At 41.3% G+C, this 18,957-nt stretch overlaps 1 protein-coding gene across 1 annotated transcript in view; it reads left to right on the forward strand.

Moving 5' to 3' along the window:
- The window catches only part of PLEKHH2 (pleckstrin homology, MyTH4 and FERM domain containing H2), a 111,647-nt gene that overhangs the window by 24,764 nt on the left and 67,926 nt on the right, over nt 1–18,957 (forward strand). Inside the window, exons 2-6 of the mRNA XM_065401584.1 lie at nt 10,830–10,892; nt 13,000–13,149; nt 13,744–13,827; nt 14,644–14,725; nt 17,859–18,041. Coding sequence (XP_065257656.1) covers nt 10,830–10,892; nt 13,000–13,149; nt 13,744–13,827; nt 14,644–14,725; nt 17,859–18,041 — 562 coding nt within the window. The remainder of the gene's footprint in view (nt 1–10,829; nt 10,893–12,999; nt 13,150–13,743; nt 13,828–14,643; nt 14,726–17,858; nt 18,042–18,957) is intronic.

The raw sequence follows: 18,957 nt of genomic DNA on the forward strand, positions 1-18,957 counted from the left end.
AAACTGTCTGAGTAAAAGTGGTATCCCCCTCAATTAACAACATTTCTCTTGCTTGGTGCCTGTGATATCCTAAGCTTACTAGTTCTCCATTTGTATATTGAGTTTTCCAGGAAAAGCAGAGTAGACAAGACTTGAATTTCAAATGTAGAAAAGCAAGCAGAAAACCCTGTGAAAAAAAGAAAAAAGTCAAAAAACTCTTAGGCTTTCTTTATATATCATAAAGAAGCAAAAAATAAAATAAATAAATCACTCTTTCTTCCTTGAAGATCATCTTTAAATAGGGTTGATGTAACAACAGAATTTGGCCCATTATGTCATTATGTCCAGCCTAATTTTTTGACTTACGCTATACATTTTTGTTTTATTTATCCTTAGAACCATCTCTATTTTTGTGTTCTGCAAAACTTATTCCTAAATCCATTTAAGTATTTTATTTTATTTAAGACAGTAAATTCCTCTCGGATCTACAATACAGAATGGTCATATTAGCTGCTGTCTCATAACTTTAAATTCAAAATATGTCTGATGATTAATGGCGCTTATAAAATATGTCTGATGATTAAATTATGGGCGCTGGCCACTGCTTTTTAGAGAAAGCACAGAATACAAAATGTTTTCTCCTCCCCCGCCCGCCACTGATGATATATACTGCAGAAACAAGAATGAATTTGTGGGATACTTTAATTTTTATTAACATTTAATGAGATAACTTTTTGGTTGATATACATTTTCAGAACTAAACAGTAAGTCTGATTTTATGTAAATAGAAAGATTTAAAGTGATGAAGCGCTCTTTGACTTGCACAAGAATGAACATTGAAATGTTTCTGCATTTCTGAACTCTGAAAAATGCCTATGAGCACGTAAGTTTTTGTTGTAATCGGAAAACCAAACCAAAAACACATTGTTAGTGCTGCACTGACCAGATCTCAAGGGCAACACATCGTTTTTACTGTTTATGTTTCAGCTGTGTTTCCTCAAGGTATTTGATATTTATTCACATGTGGCATTGTTTGAACAAAAAAAGCTCAGCTAGAGTGATGTGACTAGTGTCAGATGTAGAGTTGTAAGTTCTTCACTAAGTTTAAGCAATTGTCTGCTATATGTTAAAATTCTGAATTTTTTCTCTTATTTGCCATTGGTTTTTCCCATTAAAACATTTGTATATAGTTCAGATTATTGATTCAGTGTGCAGCCATACATTATCTGAAAATTAAGAGAGGATTTTTACACGTTCATGTAGAAGTGGGTAATAGATTATTTAAAGCTTCAATCGACTCCTGTGTGTCTGTGGACACGTTGTACAGTAGTTAGATATCTTCTGTTAACATTCATAATACATACATTTTCATATTTAAAAATACAAAATAAAAGTAATTTAAAGAATCCTAGGAGCTCTCCAGATCTTTAACAAATTTGGGGTCAGTGTTTCAGATTAGTATAAAGAACCAGGGCCCAGACTAACTGTCAAGGTACGTGGATATGAATTCCTCAGAAAGAGTTTGTTGAACTGAGGCTTTGGTTCAAGTTTGTCCCTGGTGCATTTGCAGTCAGAAGGTAGACAGGAAATTAGGCTTAACTATGTACTTTATATGCTGAATCCTGTGAATACCATTTTGGCCTTTCCCCCCTGGTTTATCATAAAGGGATAGATCTGAATAAATACAGTGTTTATGTATGTGAGATTTTACAAACTATTGTTAATCCAAGAATGGTTTGGGCTACCAGTTTGCATATGCTCTTTCATTCCAAGGAAGACCAATAAAGAGCTGGTGGAGGCTGTGGCTGTGATCCCACAAGTTGTTCTGTGCAGACTGATCCCATTGAAGGTACTTGGGCTTTGCACAGGTGCAGGGATATCCCTGCATAAAGAGGCTTGCAAGACTCAGGCCTAAATCATCACTGCCTGTTTGTTAAACAATGTATCTATATAGAGTTCTTCTTAGACTCAGAGCTTGTCCTGGAGGCTGTAGCCAAGAATGCTTTCTTCTTCCATCTGCCTCTGTGAAACACATGGACCTTCTCTTTCAAATGCAGACATTGCTGCAGTTATCTATGTCTTTGTCACCTTGAGATTAGAGCATTGTATGTTGTTCTGTGTGGGGCTACATCTTCAGGCCATCCATCCATAAGCTAAATTGGAGCAGATTGTGTCTCCATAAGTGGTGCTTCATTCAGAGAGCACAGTATACTGGTGTTCTGGAGTCTGCACTGGCTTCTATTTAGCTTCCAAGTGGAATCTGATATTCTGTTTTTGAGCTAAACAGTTTGCTGCCACATTAACCAGCGTAGGTGCTTAAGCAAATGATCTTCTGGCTTAAAAGAGAAGGGTTGATGGCAAGGCTTTTTCCAAGACGGGTTCTTGCCTGTGGAAGTTGCTCCCCTCTTTGGTCCAACAAACCTGATTTGGTAACCTTTAAGGTATACTGCAGCATTCCTCCTTTTGGGAGGTAGTTAGTTGAGGAATGTAGGGAGGTTGGAGATTGTATCATTAGTATACTGGGTGAGAGTCTTTGTGCATCTAAGAGGCGCAATTCCAAACTCACAGCCCAGAGGATGAGGGGCAAAAGTAGTGTTAAGCCACCCTGGTATCCTTCTGATTGTGGGCTGTTCTAAGGAGCTGTCTAAGGCCTGGTCTACACTATGAGTTTAATTCGAATTTAGCAGCGTTAAATCGAATTAACGTTGTGCGTACCTGTCCACACAACGAAGCCATTTATTTCGAAATAAAGGGCTCTTAAAATCGATTTCTGTACTCCTCCCCAACAAGCGGAGTAGCGCCGAAATCGATATTGTCATTTCGAATTAGGGTTAGTGTGGCCGCAATTCGATGGTATTGGCCTCCGGGAGCTATCCCACAGTGCACCATTGTGACCGCTGGACAGCAATCTGAACTCGGATGCACTGGCCAGGTAGACAGGAAAAGCCCCGCGAACATTTGAATTTCATTTCCTGTTTGCCCAGCACAGGAGAGCACAGGTGACCACAGAGAGCTCATCAGCACAGGTAACCATGCAGGCCGATAATCGAAAAAGAGCACCAGCATGGACCGTACGGGAGGTACTGGATCTGATCGCTATATGGGGAGAGGATTCAGTGCTAGCAGAACTTCGTTCGAAAAGACGAAATGCCAAAACTTTTGAAAAAATCTCCAAGGGCATGATGGAGAGAGGCCACAATAGGGACTCAGAGCAGTGCCACGTGAAAGTCAAGGAGCTCAGACAAGCCTATCAGAAAACAAAGGAGGCAAACGCTCGCTCCGGGTCAGAGCCGCAGACCTGCCGTTTCTACGCTGAGCTGCATGCAGTTCTAGGGGGGGCCGCCACCACTACCCCACCTCTGACCATGGATTCCGAGGCGGGGGTAATCTCATCAGCCACACCTGAGGATTCTGCGGACGGGGAAGAGGAGGAGGATGAGCTTGCGGAGAGCACACAGCACTCCGTTCTCCCCAACAGCCAGGATCTTTTTCTCAGCCTGACTGAAGTACCCTCCCAAGCCTCCCAAGCCAGTACCCAAGACCATGACTCCATGGAAGGGACCTCAGGTGAGTTTACCTTTTAAAATATAAGACATGGTTTAAAAGCACGCATTTTTTAATGATTAATTTGCCCTGAGGACTTGGGATGCATTCGCGGCCAGTACAGCTACTGGAAAAGTCTGTTAACGTGTCTGGGGATGGAGCGGAAATCCTCCAGGGACATCTCCATGAAGCTCTCCTGGAGGTACTCCAAAAGCCTTTGCAGAAGGTTTCAGGGCAGTGCAGCCTTATTCTGTCCTCCATGGTAGGACACTTGACCACGCCATGCTAGCAGCAAGTAATCTGGTATCATTGCATGACAAAGCCTGGCAGCGTATGGTCCCGGTGTTTGCTGGCATTCAAGCAACATCCGTTCTTTATCTCGCTGTGTAATCCTCAGGAGAGTGATATCGCTCATGGTAACCTGGTTGAAATACGGGAATTTAATTAAGGGGACAGAGGTGGCCGTTCCTACTGGGCTGTTTGCCTGTGGCTGAAAAGAAATCCTTCCCTGCAGTTAGCCAAGCGCGGGAGGGGGGAGGGGGGGCGGGGAATTGGCCCTGAGCTTTTCGCCTGTGGCTAGCAGGGATCTTCCCTGATACCAGCCACGCGGTGGGGGGAGGGGTACAGCGATCATCCCAGAGAATTGGATGGGGGGGGTTAGTTTGTTTTCTGCTGCTGAAGGTTAACAGGAAAACTGCAGCAGTCAACGGGCTTTGCTTGGTATGTGGGAAAGGAGGGCGCAGAAGCCGAAAGACAATGGCTTACCATGTCCGCATGCAAGCCGAATTCTGTTGCCCGGACCTGCGTCTGTGATCTTTAACACCAAAGCCACAGGCACTCAATATTAAGATGGAAAATGCGACCTTGTACTGAAATCACATGTGCTATGTAATGTGAATAGTGTTGTTCACCGTGAAAGAGTATAAGCATTGTTCTGTAAAATGTATCTTTTTAAAAACTTCTCTCCTTTTTTCCATCCCTCCAGCAGCTGCAAATTTTTCAAGCCTCCCTCCTCCGTCCTGAAGGCTATCGCAGATAAGGCGGTGGAGAAAGAGGACGCGAGACGAGATGTTCTCGGAAATAATGGAATGCACCCACAATGAAAGAGCTCATTTGAATGAGTGGAAGGACACGGTATCTAAGTACAAGAAAGATGCCAGTGAACGTGAGGCCATGAGGGACGCTCGAGATGAGAAGTGGCAGGCTGCAACGCTGGGGCTGCTGCGTGATCAAATGGACATGCTCCGGCGTCTGGTGGAGCTTCAGGAAAGGCAGCAGGATAACAGAGTGCCGCTGCAGCCACTGTATAACCTCCCTCCCCCCTCACCATGTTCCATAGCCTCCTCACACAGACGTGTAAGAATGCGGGGGGGGAGGCTCCGTGCACCCTCCCAGTCCCACCCAGTCACAGTGGGTGCACTCCAGCCCAACCAAAAGGCTGTCATTATATTGAATTTTTTCAGTGGCCTTTTACTTCCCTGCTATCCTCCTCCCAAACCCCACCCGGGCTACCTCGTCGGTTCTCTCCCTATGTTTATAATCAATTAATAAAGACTATATGATTTTTAAACGATAGTGACTTTATTTCCTTTAAAAGCAAGCTGTGATTTAAGGGGGGAGAGTGGTTTGCTTACAGGGAATGAGTCAATCAAAGGGGCGGGTTTTCAACAAACAGAACTTTCACACTGTAGCCTGGCCAGTCATGAAACTGGTTTTCAAAGCTTCTCTGATGCGCAGCGCTTCCTGGTGTGATCTTCTAATTGCCCTGGTGTCTGCCTGCGCATAATCAGCAGCCAGGCGATTTGCCTCACCCTCCCACCCCACCATAAAGGTCTCCCCCTTACTCTCACAGAGATTGTGGAGCACACAGCAAGCAGCAATAACAATGGGGATATTGGTTTGGCTGAGGTCTGACCGAGTCAGTAACGAGCGCCAGCGACCTTTTAAATGGCCAAATGCACATTCTACCACCATTCTGCACTTGCTCAGCCTGTAGTTGAACAGCTCCTGACTCCTGTCCAGGCTGCCTGTGTATGGCTTCATGAGCCATGGCATTAAGGGGTAGGCTGGGTCCCCAAGGATAACTATAGGCATTTCAACATCCCCAACGGTTATTTTCTGGTCCGGGAAGTAAGTCCCTTGCTGCAGCCGTTTAAACAGAGTAGTGTTCCTGAAGACGCGAGCGTCATGAACCCTTCCCGGCCAGCCCACGTTGATGTTGGTGAAATGTCCCTTGTGATCCACAAGTGCTTGCAGCACCATTGAAAAGTACCCCTTGCGGTTTATGTACTGGGTACCCTGGTGCTCCGGTGCCAAGATAGGGATATGGGTTCCATCTATCGCCCCACCATAGTTAGGGAATCCCATTGCAGCAAAACATCCACTATGACCTGCACATTTCCCAGAGTCACTACCTTTCGTAGCAGCTCAGTGATTGCTTTGGCTACTTGCATCACAGCAGCCCCCACAGTAGATTTGCCCACTCCAAATTGATTCCTGACTGACTGGTAGCTGTCTGGCGTTGCAAGCTTCCACAGGGCTATCGCCACTCGCTTCTCAACTGTGAGGGCTGTTCTCATCTTGGTATTCTGGCGCTTCAGGGCAGGGGAAAGCAAGTCACAAAGTTCCATGAAAGTGCCCTTACGCATGCGAAAGTTTCGCAGCCACTGGGAATCGTCCCACACCTGCAACACTATGCGGTCCCACCAGTCTGTGCTTGTTTTCCGGGCCCAGAATCGGCGTTCCACGGCTATAGCCTGCCCCATTAACAGCATGATCTCCAAAGCACTGGGCCCCGCGATTTGATAGAATTCCATGTCCATGTCCTCATCACTCTCGCCGCCGCACTGCCATAGCCTACTCCTCACCGCCTGGTTTTGCAGGTTCTGGTTCAGCATAAACTGCACGATAACGCGCGAGGTGTTTACAATGTTCATGACTGCTGTCTTGAGCTGAGCGGGCTCCATGCTTGCCGTGGTATGGCGTCTGCACTGTTCATCCAGGAAAAAGGCGCGAAACGGTTGCCTGCCGTTGCTTCCCTGGAGAGGGGGGAGGATGTACCCAGAACCACCCACGACAATGTTTTTGGCCCCATCAGGCATTGGGATCTCAACCCAGAATTCCAATGGGCGGAGGAGACTGCGGGAACTATGGGATAGCTATGGGATAGCTACCCACAGTGCAACGCTCCGGAAATCGACGCTAGCCCCGGTACATGGACGCACACCGCCAAATTAATGTGCTTAGTGTGGCCGCATACATTCGACTTTATACAATCTGTTTCCAAAATTCGAATTCTGTAAATTCGGATTAATCCCGTAGTGTAGACATACCCTAAATTATAACAGCTTGACCCTGTTTACCTATGGACAGCAGCGCTGCTCAGAATCTCCATAGTGCTACATGGTGCAACCTCACCCCCAATACATCCCTTATGCCGGAGCATGTGAGGAGGTGCCTTCTCAGTTCTTGCACCAGGGGAATTTTATCCCAACTGTATCCAGAGGTTGAGCCTCTTTATGTGGCTCTGGCCCCTTTACCCAGTGTAAAGGGTCCAGAGCATGGGTGAGGATCTCTCTTGCTTTTTGGACAAGCAGTATTCTGGATTGGAGCAGATTATTTGTGTGAACTTTGAATTTTTGCATTTGTATTGTACCTATTATATTACTATTATTGCAATTGTTATATGAATGCCTGAAGTTTGGGATAGATACTCTAAAATAAACCTAAATCAATAAATCCCGAAGGAAAAAAAAACAGGATATGTTGAGGAAATGGTATCTGGCCCTTAACTATTGAAACATTAGCCAGTTCCATATAATAGAACAACTACTAAAGTTTGGTTACTATGGTATATTATTCAGCAAGTACAGAATATATTGTTATATTATTTCACAGGAGCAGCCAAACATACATTTGGGAGTCTTCAGAAAGTTCCCAAATTACAAGAACAAAGTGTAGCTGCTGCCAGAAAGCTGGCTGACTTATCCATATTGTGAGCTCATGCAAAACTACTTAACATATTTTCTTCAGTCAGCTCTACAAAAAGCAAATATTAATCACAGTATTACATTCTTAACCCTTTCAAAACTATTTTGCTCGGTAAATTTGTTTGTCAGGTCATTTCCCTCAGGTTATTTTTAGTTTAACAACACCTAAAGCTTTTATTCAAGTAATGTTATTCATGTCACTAACTTCTGTCTAGGTATTTATAGTCCTCTCGCCAGCACTGCATAGTGTTACAGATGCTTGGAAACAGCATGGAGGTGTGGGAATAATTCCTATATTTCATGGTATTGTACAAAACTCAAAGTGCTGTGCAGAAGAGCAGTGCTATTGTCTAGCTGTTTGCATAATGTTACCATTATTAGACATTGGCTAAGGAGGCTGTGTTTTGTTTACAGGGCTTGAGGCCTTTTATTTTCTGAGAAGTTGAGTGGGAGTTTCTTCAAGAAATAAATTTGAACCTGCAAAGCTCAGTATGATTTAGGGGATTTGAAGCTTAGACTATATGCAATGTGTTTGTTCTGGTCTGTCAGTTTCCTAGACAGGAATGGTGGTAAGCCAAAGGCTGGCTAAGTGATCAGACAGCTCAACTTGTTGTGAAATGTTGGCTCCTTCTTCCCCAGCTGTAGCTATCCTATGAAGGAAGAGGACATAGAAAATCTGTTATGTTGATTTGATATGTTCCTGCCAACTTCCAAATGTAGGACACAAACTCAAGCTGGGATACAAAAATAATAAAACAGGAAGCTCAAAATGATGTGGGATTAGTTTGATCACAAACATTTCTTATGACATCACATGAATTTGCATTTGTGATAGGAATAATTTACAAAAGGATAAAGTGAGATCATCAGGGCCGGCTCCAGCTTTTTTACCGCCCCAAACGGTGAAGCGAAAAATAAAAAAAATAAAAAAATAAAAAATAAAGCCGATCGGCGGCACTTCGGAGGGAGCTCAATCGTGCCGCTTCATTCTTCGGCAGCAATTCAGCGGCGGGTCCTTCGCTCCCTCTCTTCCTCTTCGGCGGCACTTCAGCGGCAGCTCTAAGAGGAAGAGAGGGACTGGGGGACCTACTGCCGAATTGCCGCCAAAGACCTGGACGTGCCACCCCTTTCCATTGGCCACCCCAAGCACCTGCTTCCTTCGCTGGTGCCTGGAGCCGGCCCTGGAGATCATGCCAGGTTTGTGTGGCATGGATGTCATTTAATGAGGTATTTCCTTGTAATGAAGGACAGTTGAGATGCGTGATTGGGACTGGCAAGCAAAACTTCCAGGTTTTATTTCCATATATAAATTAGTAGGTATGTGTGTCGTCTTTTTGGCTGGTTCTTTCTGGTAAAAATTAGTTTAAAGCTCAAATTGGAACCTCTACTTATGGTATATCTATTAGTGGTTCACAAAACACTGACACTGGCATTCCACCTATGTTTACAAGTTATTTGGGTTGTTGAAAACTCTGGACAGTTTGCCACTCATCTACAGTAAAGCCACATTATGAATACTTAAAAGATTTTTCTATCATACTGCCATAGAATGTTAATTAGATGTTTATTCCATGTTCATTACTATGCAATGTAATGTGTGTCATCAATTTAGGGTTAGTGTAGTGCATGATGTTAGCTATCAGTATACTCAAACATACAAATTAATCCTCGCTACAAATTTACTAAAAAAGCAAATGTTAAACAGCCCTATTAAAGCAAGCTTTGTAACCTAATCTCATACTTCAATAGACAATCTAAAACCACAACTCTGAAAAGTAAATTTAGGATACAAAATTATAAAACTTAAAACCCAGTGATAAAAAACTCAAGATTAATGACAAACAGGGTTTTGGTTTTAATTACACAAACAAAAAGGAACACAATTTGTTCCAAATGGGTATTTAACTCCTCACCTCTCTGTCTAAATGTTTAGTGCATGAATAGAACTATCATTTCCTTAATCCTGTTCCTTCAAAAGAGCCTATGGGGGAGCACAGTGATGGTTATTTGCACTGTACTATGTTTATAATCCTTGATTCAAATTACATACTGTTGTGTGACGTTTAGGTTTCCATATTATTAAAATGGAGAGATATTAAGAGGTTAATGACAGCTTTTCTTTGTTTAGTACCAACTTTCTCTTCTCTCATTTCCCTGTCTTTTGATTGACAGCAAGTGACAACTGTGTGTTCTTGTCTGGGTGAAGTACTGAAACTACACAAAACTGTTACTGGTAGTATGGATTGACATCTGAAAAAGCCAAGAATCTGGAAAATGAGAGAAGTAGAGTACCAGCAAGACACAGTGACATTGTCTGTAGGAAGAATAAACCCTTCTTCAAATATTTAGCACTTGTATACGAGTCTTTTCAAGTCATAATTCTGAGGTTGGGTATTATTCTCATAAATATTTGACTGTGACCTATGATATAGGAACAGTGGTTTATGTGATCAATGCGTGACCTTTAGTCCATGTCCACATGTGGCTCACATCTGTCCTAGTGACAACCAGTGTGGAATAATAGTTTAATATTTCTGCAGAAGCAAGCTCCTGAAACCATGCTGAAAAGTATTTGTCTTCCCAGGTACTCTCTAGCCTGTTTTTATAAATTGGTTCTCAGAAAAAAAATTCCTATATCAGGAAAACAATGCTAGAAGGATTCTAGCAAAAATAATATTTCAGCACAGTTATTAATAGACTTTTCTTTGCAGTACCTGACTACTATCTTGTAGTAGGTCACAGATTTTTCTGGTGTCCATTTTGCTCCCTCGGTCAGATGGTGTTTAAATGTTGCATAGATGCTTGAATGTTGCATCCAGTACAGTCCTTCTGGAGGACTGAGTTTTCAACTTTACTAGGAACTAGGGACCTGATTCTGCAGTGTGCGAAGTACCCTCGACTCTTATTAATGTCAATAGGAGCTAAGAGAGCTCAGCACTTTGCAGGGTTGGGCATCAAGAACAGAAAAGAGCTAATGGTCTAAGGGTAACTATCAAAACCATTTATCCTACATGGTAGCAGGGAAGAGCCATTATGGTACAGAAGTTAGCCACAAGGGTCTATTATAAAGATAATTTTTACTGAATTTCCCTACTTTAGCAGAACCTCAATAATATTTTGATATCATCCTCATGTATTGATTATTTCCCCAGTCTCAAATGCAACTTGTCCTAACTTTTACTTGTTTTATTTTTTTAGGTCATATTAGATTTTTTGTTCTAAATAGGATATGAAATTATCTTACATTATGGAGCTTTTGGTGGCAGCTTATAAAAGGAGGGCACATTTTATGACATGCTGTTTTATATGTATATACAGATGCAACAACTTGAGAGACAAGTTATTGATGCAGATCGTCAAGCAGAGAGAGCTTTTCAGCAGGTACATTTAAATTGAAGAAGTACAGTATGTCTGATAGCTATTGTTGGATGGTGTATTAGAGCAATGTTAGCAAAGGTGACTCAGCAATATTACTATATGTCCTATTGTAGATGTTTCCTAACAGATGTTGTAACATCTTGGTTTGCCACCCAGTTATGGGTCTGTCTTAACATATAGTCATACCTATCAAAACAAATATTAAGTGCATGTCTTGAATCTCTTTGTTTGTATAGTATTTTTCTTCTGTATCTTTTTCTAGCTTTTGATAAGTGATGCAAATGTAAAACTAACATGTAAACAAAAGGGAGAGAAAACAGTCCTGACAGTAGCAAAACCATAAAAATATAAAATTAACATATTTGTGCCTTAGAGCCATATTCTCAAGTAAAAGTACCATCACTAAATAGGAGAATTCTCCAATTGAGCCCTCTTTTAAAGTTTTGGTAGTCCATGGGATTAAGTAGTCCACACATATTAAATTTAGGTTGTCTTTGCTGTCCCAAAATGAAGATGTTTTATTGACTAAAACCAGTGTCCCTGATGGATACCCAAACAATGCTGTATAAGAATGTGCATCAAAAATTAAATGAAATCATTCATAATATAAAGTGTAAAAGCATAAAAAAATCACTTCATATGGAATGCATGCATTCATTGTTGCAGTAATTCAAATACATGCATAGATCTCCTCAAACAAAATAGTAGGAGTCTGAGCTACAAGGTGAAGCCACTTCCTGTCAGCTTTGCTGAGACCATCAACGTCCATTGAACTTAGTGGGAGTTGAGGGTATTCCATTGCATTGCAAGACCAAGCCCTTGGTTTGCACAGAAGCTGTATGTTCTCAGCTTCAATTTGTTATACTCCACTAATGAATCTCCCAATTTGCTTTACTGATTTAAAAAAAAAATCAGTTTAAAAGCACACAGGAATTGTTAATTGGGAGCAGCATGAATCACTGTTTCCTGGTCTTTGCTAGTCTGTCTGTACATATATATTAGTGATTCATTGATAGTGAGTGCTGTCTTTTCTCTTTAACAGTGCTGAAAGGATTTATGGTTTCATTTTCTTTGGTGAAAAGTGTCTGTTGCCCAAGTTCAGCTCTTCTCTCACATGCTAGAATTTGAATTATGTTTATATGAGCAGTGGGAAGAGCATTTCAAGGCTGAACACAGTGATCTGCTGAAAGTGGGCATGTTCTGCAGTTGGGGTTTGTAAATTGTTTCTCTTTGTTTATAAATTAGTATAAACACTAAACATCTGACTCAGGAATGTTTTCTGTGGAGCAAAGATAGGTCCTGTACTATGCTCTGTAGTCAAGCCTTAAAAGGCTATATATACCACAATTATTTCTTTCCCATTTTGATATTTGAGTGAATTTAGCATTAATATTTTTTATGCCACAGAAGCACCCAAAGGCCTCAATCAAAAATGCGGCCACATTGTGCCAGGTGTTTACAGAAACAGAGGAAGACAGTCTCTACGCCTAAAAGAGCATATAATCCAAGAACCGTTTAAGCAATAACCCTGAAAATTAGACAAAAATCCTGGCTATGGTCTCTGGCCTTAGTTCAAGAAAGCATCTCAGTTTATGTGTAACTCTAAGCACATGGTTAGTGCTTTCTTGATTTGGAATGGATTTAAACATGTTCTGAGTGTTTTCTCATTCAGGATCTTGGTGACTTGGATCAGAATGCATTCATTGACTATGAGCAAGATTTTTATAAGAGTCATAATTTTAATAAAATATCAAGACTTTCAAAAGACTTCACAGACCTTTATTTATTAAGCCTCATAACAGTCAGATGACGGAGGTAAGTGTTCCCAAGATAGTCATCATATTCTTCCCCTTTTACTATCTCTAATAGTTTTATTTGTTATGGAAGCAGAAGTTAGAACTGATGTTAACAAAACCTCTATGTGTTAGCAGTGCCCTTGCAGTACTATTGACTAAAGATCAAGTATGATCTACAAAATGCTCTCATCTCTGATCTATTTTAGCACTTCGCAGCACTGGGTTGAGCCTTTAATGTATGGTAAATTTTATTATGACTTTTATGATTAAATGATTAAAGTTACTTAGGGTGTTGTGTTTCACCTGCTGAACAGGTGCAGATTATGGAAGAGAAATTAAAAGCAGCTAATGTTCAGACTAGCGAATCGGAGACCAGGTTGTATAAGAGGTGTCAAGATCTGGAGACTCTGGTACAGGAGAAAGATGACATTATACAAAACTTGGAGCAACAACTTGAAGAACAGGTTAGGAATAATTCAGTGACCAAAAGGCATGTTATTCTTAATTGTGTGTATAAAAAAGTAAAGAATGGTATAAGAGAGATAAGTTTAAAACTCTTTCTCATTATCTGATTATTGATAAATGGCCTGATGCTGTAAAGGTAATACATCACATGTTAAATTACGAGTCTGGACTGAGGAGCAAACTCAACTGACTTTTCCTGCAGGAGGTGGGGCTGAGATGGAGTTGTCTACTGGAAGATTTTTTTTTTCCAGTTGTGGTGGGTCAGAGGAATGAGATTCTCAAATTGAGATGGGGTTTCCTTTATAAGAACATTTGATTGGTAAGTAGGATGTACTCTGGAGAAACATTTTTCTTCTTCCTCCTCCTCCAGGTCTCCCTTTGAGAGAGATTTTCACTTTACCTAGTAGGACAGCAGCCTATGTGAAAAATCCCATGAAGGGTTTGTTCAAAGAATTTACCAACTCTTGTATGCTAGTGGCAAAGAGACTGAGATGAAACATAGCTAGAAGTAATCTACAGAATTTGCATTATAAGATGCTCCTTAGATGGGATGGAATACACATTGGAAAATATATTTTGTCTTACTATTTCAGAAGCAAATCAGAATACAAGAGGCAAAAATCATAGAAGAAAAAGCAGCTAAAATAAAAGAATGGGTGACAGTCAAGCTCCATGAGGTATGAGACGTCTCCCATGATATTTACCGTACAGTGAACACATAGTGTAACAGGCCAGAGTTTCTGTGTCATACAAGGAGAGAGATCTCAGTGAAAAATGTCTACCATTTTCCTGTGGTGCTGTATTTATTAGGCCTAAAAGGAAAAAAACCTCAAAATTCCCTGTCTCAGTGGAGGCATGAGAGAAAAGGGAATTCGATTAGGCCAGCCTGGGGGATGGCCATTCCTGGGCTTCTTAGGGACAGGTGCTTTGCCTCCCTCTTCCCCCTTCAATTGCACAAAGTGCTCATGTGAGTGTTGGGTGGCTTTGGGGTTGCACGGTCTCTGCTTAGAACTCGCTATTCCTTAGTTTGGAGGACACAAGGGGGACTCATTGTCACTCCTTGCCTCTCACTTGGGGTAATAAAAGGTCCTCTGGGGCCACAGGCTGCCATTTTTGGCACCCAGCATTTGCTCCTACCCTCATGTTTAATGCATTTTGAATTGCCATTAAAAGTAAAAAGCCAATCTAGCATAAAGTGAAATATTTTAGTACCTGATATGTGAATTATTATATATTGACATCTCTGTATACACATAAAGCTAGTTAAATGGCTATATACTTAAAGTACAAAAGTGGGAAGAATGTTTATCATAGAAAACGCATACTATTCTGAATGAACAAATCCATAATATTAGGCCTCAATTAAGATTAGCCCTGCTGCTGCTCTTATTTAGCTCAAAAGGAAATGGCAAGAAAATTGTGTCTTCCCTCACAATGTAATGACTTGAAAAATTGTTTCACTAATGGAGGAGCTTAAATTTATATCCTTTCAGTTAGAGGTAGAAAATCAGAACCTTCGCTTGATCAACCAAAACCAAAATGAAGAGATGAGAACAATGCAGTCTAAACTGCAAGGTAAATAGCACATGTCCTTTGAAATTTGCTCTAAGTTTTATATAGTAATGCATGGGAGTAAATCCTGCTCACTTTATGCATCTGAGTAGTCTCATGGAATACTTTGATTTCAATGGGAATTTGTCCCATGGACCATTTGACTTTAGACTTTGCTGGGACTACATGTGAATGAGTAAGGCAAGAAGTATTTGGACCTTTATAAATAGTCATTTGTTTCTGAATGTATGAATATTTTCTTAAATTAAATAAATTCTCAAATAATCTGATTGGGTTGGATTGTTTCATGTCCTCCCTTTGACTTGTTTAATTGTATGATTTGTAGACTTTGAAACATTAAAGGATAGGTGGATATCATTGTTGAACTGGCCCACCAGTCTATGCCATGCTGAGGATCAGAGTTCTGATCAGCTTCTTTTTTTTAACCGCAGCTGCACACATTGAGTTGTCTACAGTGACACCCAGGTCCCTTTCCTGAGTTGATACAATTAACTAAGAACCCTGTAAGATCTCTGAGTATTTAAATTTTTTCCTCCAATGTGTATTACTTTGCATTTGTCAACACTGAATTTTATTTGCCATCATGTTGCCAGTTCACCTACCCTTCTGTAAGTCTCACCTACTCACCGAGCTTCCTCACAGTCCTCCCTGGACTTGACTAACCTAAGTAACTTTGTCATGTGCAAATGTTGCTAGTTTACTACTCAACTCCCTTTCCAGATGATTAATTAATATATTAGATAACTCACAACCTAGCATGGAACCTAGAGGCATCCAGCGGTTAACATTTTACCATGATGAAAACTGACTGTTTATTCCAGCCCTTAATTTTCTGTCTCTTAACTAGTTTTGGATCCATGACAATATTTTGCCTTTCAACCACTGACTACTTAGCTTCTTTAGTAGTGTCTTGTGAAGCACATTGTAAAAGACCTTTAGAAAGTCTAAATAAATTATGTTAACTGGTTCTCCTTTATCCACTACTTTACTGATCTCTAAGACAGGGGTGGGGAACCTTTTTTCTATCAGGGGCCACTGACTCACAGAAAAAAAAATCAGTCGCAGGCCACACAGCCCTGGTGGGGGTCATGGAGGCTCGAGGCTTCCCCCCAGAGCGGGATGAGCTGGCACTCGTGGCTCCAGCCCCATGTGGGGGCGCAGAGGCTTGGGGCTTCCCCTAGGCTCCAGGGTGGGGCCAGAAATAAGGGATTCAGGGTGCAGGAGGGGGCTCAGGGGTTTGAAGTGCAGGAGTGGGCTCAGGGCTGGGAGTTGAGTGTGGGAGAAGGTTCGGGGTCCAGGCTCTGGGAGGGAGTTGGGTGCAGGAGGGGGCTCGGCTGGGGCAGGGGGTTGGGGTGCGGGAGTGGATGCGGGGTGTGGGCTCTGGGAGGAAGTTTGTGTGCAGGAGGGGGTTCTGACCTGGGGCAGGAAATTCAGGGTGCGGACTCCGGCCAGGCAGCGCTTACCTCAGGCGGCTCCCGGTCAGCGGCACAGCGGGGCTAAAGCTGGCTCCCTGCCTGCCAGGGCTCCACACTACTCCCAGAAGTGGCCGCCATGTCCGTCCCCTAGGCGGAGGGGCCAGGGGGCTCTGCACAGTGTGCATGGCCCACACCCACAGGCGCCACCCCTGCAGCTCCCATTGGCCGTGGTTCCCGGCCGATGGGAGCTGCAGAGCTGGCGCTGGGGGCGGGGGCAGCGTGCGGAGCTTCCTTGATTGCCCCTCCGCCGAGGCTTGGGGCTTCCGGCCCACGGCGTGGAGACTTACCGGGGGCTGGATGAAATAAGCAGCGGGCCGGATCTGACCCCTGGGCCGTAGGTTCCCCACCCCTGCTCTAGGAGATCAGTGAGACACAATTTCTCTTTGCAGAAACCATTCCGGTTAGATCCTATCATATCAATGATCATGATCTTTCAGATGTTTTCTTCTATTTTTAATTATAGTTTCAACCCATTTACCAGGTAATAATGTAAGGCTTACTGGTCTGTATTTTCCCAGATCACCCATAGAGCTTTTTAAAATATTCCAGTTTTCTAGTAGAGTAGTTGTTTTTAAATGAGATTACACATTTTTGCTAGCACCTCGGCCACTTCATACTTCAGCTCCTTCAGTACTCATAGATGTATACCATTCAGGCCTTGTAATTTATTTTTTTTAAATGATCAATTTGTTCCAGCACCTCTTCTAACATCTCAGTGTCTGATAGTATTTTGTCTTTATTACCAGAAAAGAGCAGGTCTGGGGTAGGTATCATCCTGTGTGGTAAAAACAGATGCAAAGAAACCATGTAGCTTCTTAATAATGTCCTTGTCTTCCTTAATTGTGCTCTTGATCCCCCGGTGATCCGGAAGATCCACTATGTGTTTTCCCTAAATTACTAGTATTGTGGCTATATTTTGTACCATAGGACATCTAATCCAATTCTGCCTTTTTATCCAGCCATTTTGGGAGGACTCTATCACAAAGATCTTGACAGTTCTCTCTTTTTACTCTTTTTGTGTTTAGAGTAGGAGTTACCACATTTTTTTTAAAGCTATCAGTCTATAGTTTTTTGTCACAAAGAGTTTCCTGGCTCTGATTAGTGAACATTTTCCTTTTCTAGAAGAGAGTTACCCCACTTATTTTTAGAGAGTGTCATTAGGTTGAGCCTAATTTTTATTTTAGACCTATCCTTCTCAATTATCCTTCGAAAATCTGAAGAAATATGGAACACATTTAAATCCTTGCATGTTTAAAGTTGGTCTGCTTTTATCGTGTTTGGGTGTATACTGGATTGATATGTAGGCTGAACTGCAAACATAATACCCAAGGTTATTCTGCTGTGACTTTATTGTCACTATCTTTTTTACTCTCTCTCTCCCAAAATACATCTTTCTGTTGTAAACTTTTTAAAAGAAATCGTTTTTCTCCCCTCTTTTCTTTCTAGAAGGAGAATCATGTTTCTTTAGTAAGTGGAAATTTAGTTTGTGAGTTTGGTATAGAGAGGATTTCAAGAAGGTTTTTATTTCTAATATCAAAATATTTAGTTTTATTACGGTTTTTAAAAATGATAATATACTTAAGACTGTGTAAGAGTAAAACCTATTAGCATATGCCGTCATAACCTGTTAACACTAAATTTATGAATTATTACACTTGCAGAAATTATGGGGAAGAAATGTGTCCCTTCAACACATAAACCTGGGGAAGGCCAGCGACTAAGCAGTTTGACTTTTGGATGCTTTTTGAACAGAGCAAGAAGTCCTCAGCAAGCTATTAAATTTGATGAAATAAGCAAATCATCATGTAAAGAATCAGAATTAAGCGACGGTAATAACATATTAGGTATTTATCCCTGATCTAATTTTATTCTGGAAGAAATTAGTGGAAAATTAAAATTGCTTTAAACATAGCTATGTTCAAGAATAGTCTTCTTCAAAATAGGACAAAAGGACTTCAAAAAGGACACTGTGTAGCCTTTGTTTCACACTCATCTCTCTCGCAAGACAGTCTGTATTATTAGAAATCTTCTGATGTAGAATTAGTATATTGCTTAAATATTTTGCTGTGAGCATACGCTAATGGATCACTGCTGTAACCTTTAGAAGAGGAGGTTGCTTTTGGGCCTTGGATTAGATTATCCCAATTTATTCTATAGTGTTCATTAATTTCAATAATATCAGAAAACAAGATGCAGCCATATAGTGCAAAAGAGGTTGTAAAATTAACTGTAATGAGGGGATATACTCAGAGCTGTTAGTTGACAAGAAAAAATAATGAAATCCATCTAAATATATGTTCAATCTGTTTTTCAATTGATACATATTACTTGATTTAAGACTTCAATTTCAGCCTAAACTCTTAATTAACATACTCTAGGTAGGGAGAACATCTAACAGTATTAAGGCCTCAGTCTTACAATTTGATCTGCTGTGGCAGACCTTTATGACTTTGCAGAATTTCACAAGTCTCTGGGCTTTGCACAGGTGCAGGGCTCCACCCCTTTGGTTTCAACTGCAAGATTAGGGTCTAACTTCAAGAGATTTCTTTTTAAAGTTCATGAAGGAATGAGCTAAATTAAATATTCACTCTAAGTTTTTGCATTCACTTTTTCCATTTGTTTTCTATATGTTAGCACTGCTATCCTAATGTCAATTTTAAACCCAAGCTCAGCAAGATAAACTCAGTATATTGTAATTAAAATGGGTGAGATAATGGCTTGCCCTGAATACTAGCACAAAGAAGCAGTAGCATAAGACAC

This window comes from Emys orbicularis, chromosome 3 (genome assembly GCF_028017835.1).
Source record: "Emys orbicularis isolate rEmyOrb1 chromosome 3, rEmyOrb1.hap1, whole genome shotgun sequence".
Classification (NCBI taxonomy): domain Eukaryota; kingdom Metazoa; phylum Chordata; order Testudines; family Emydidae; genus Emys; species Emys orbicularis.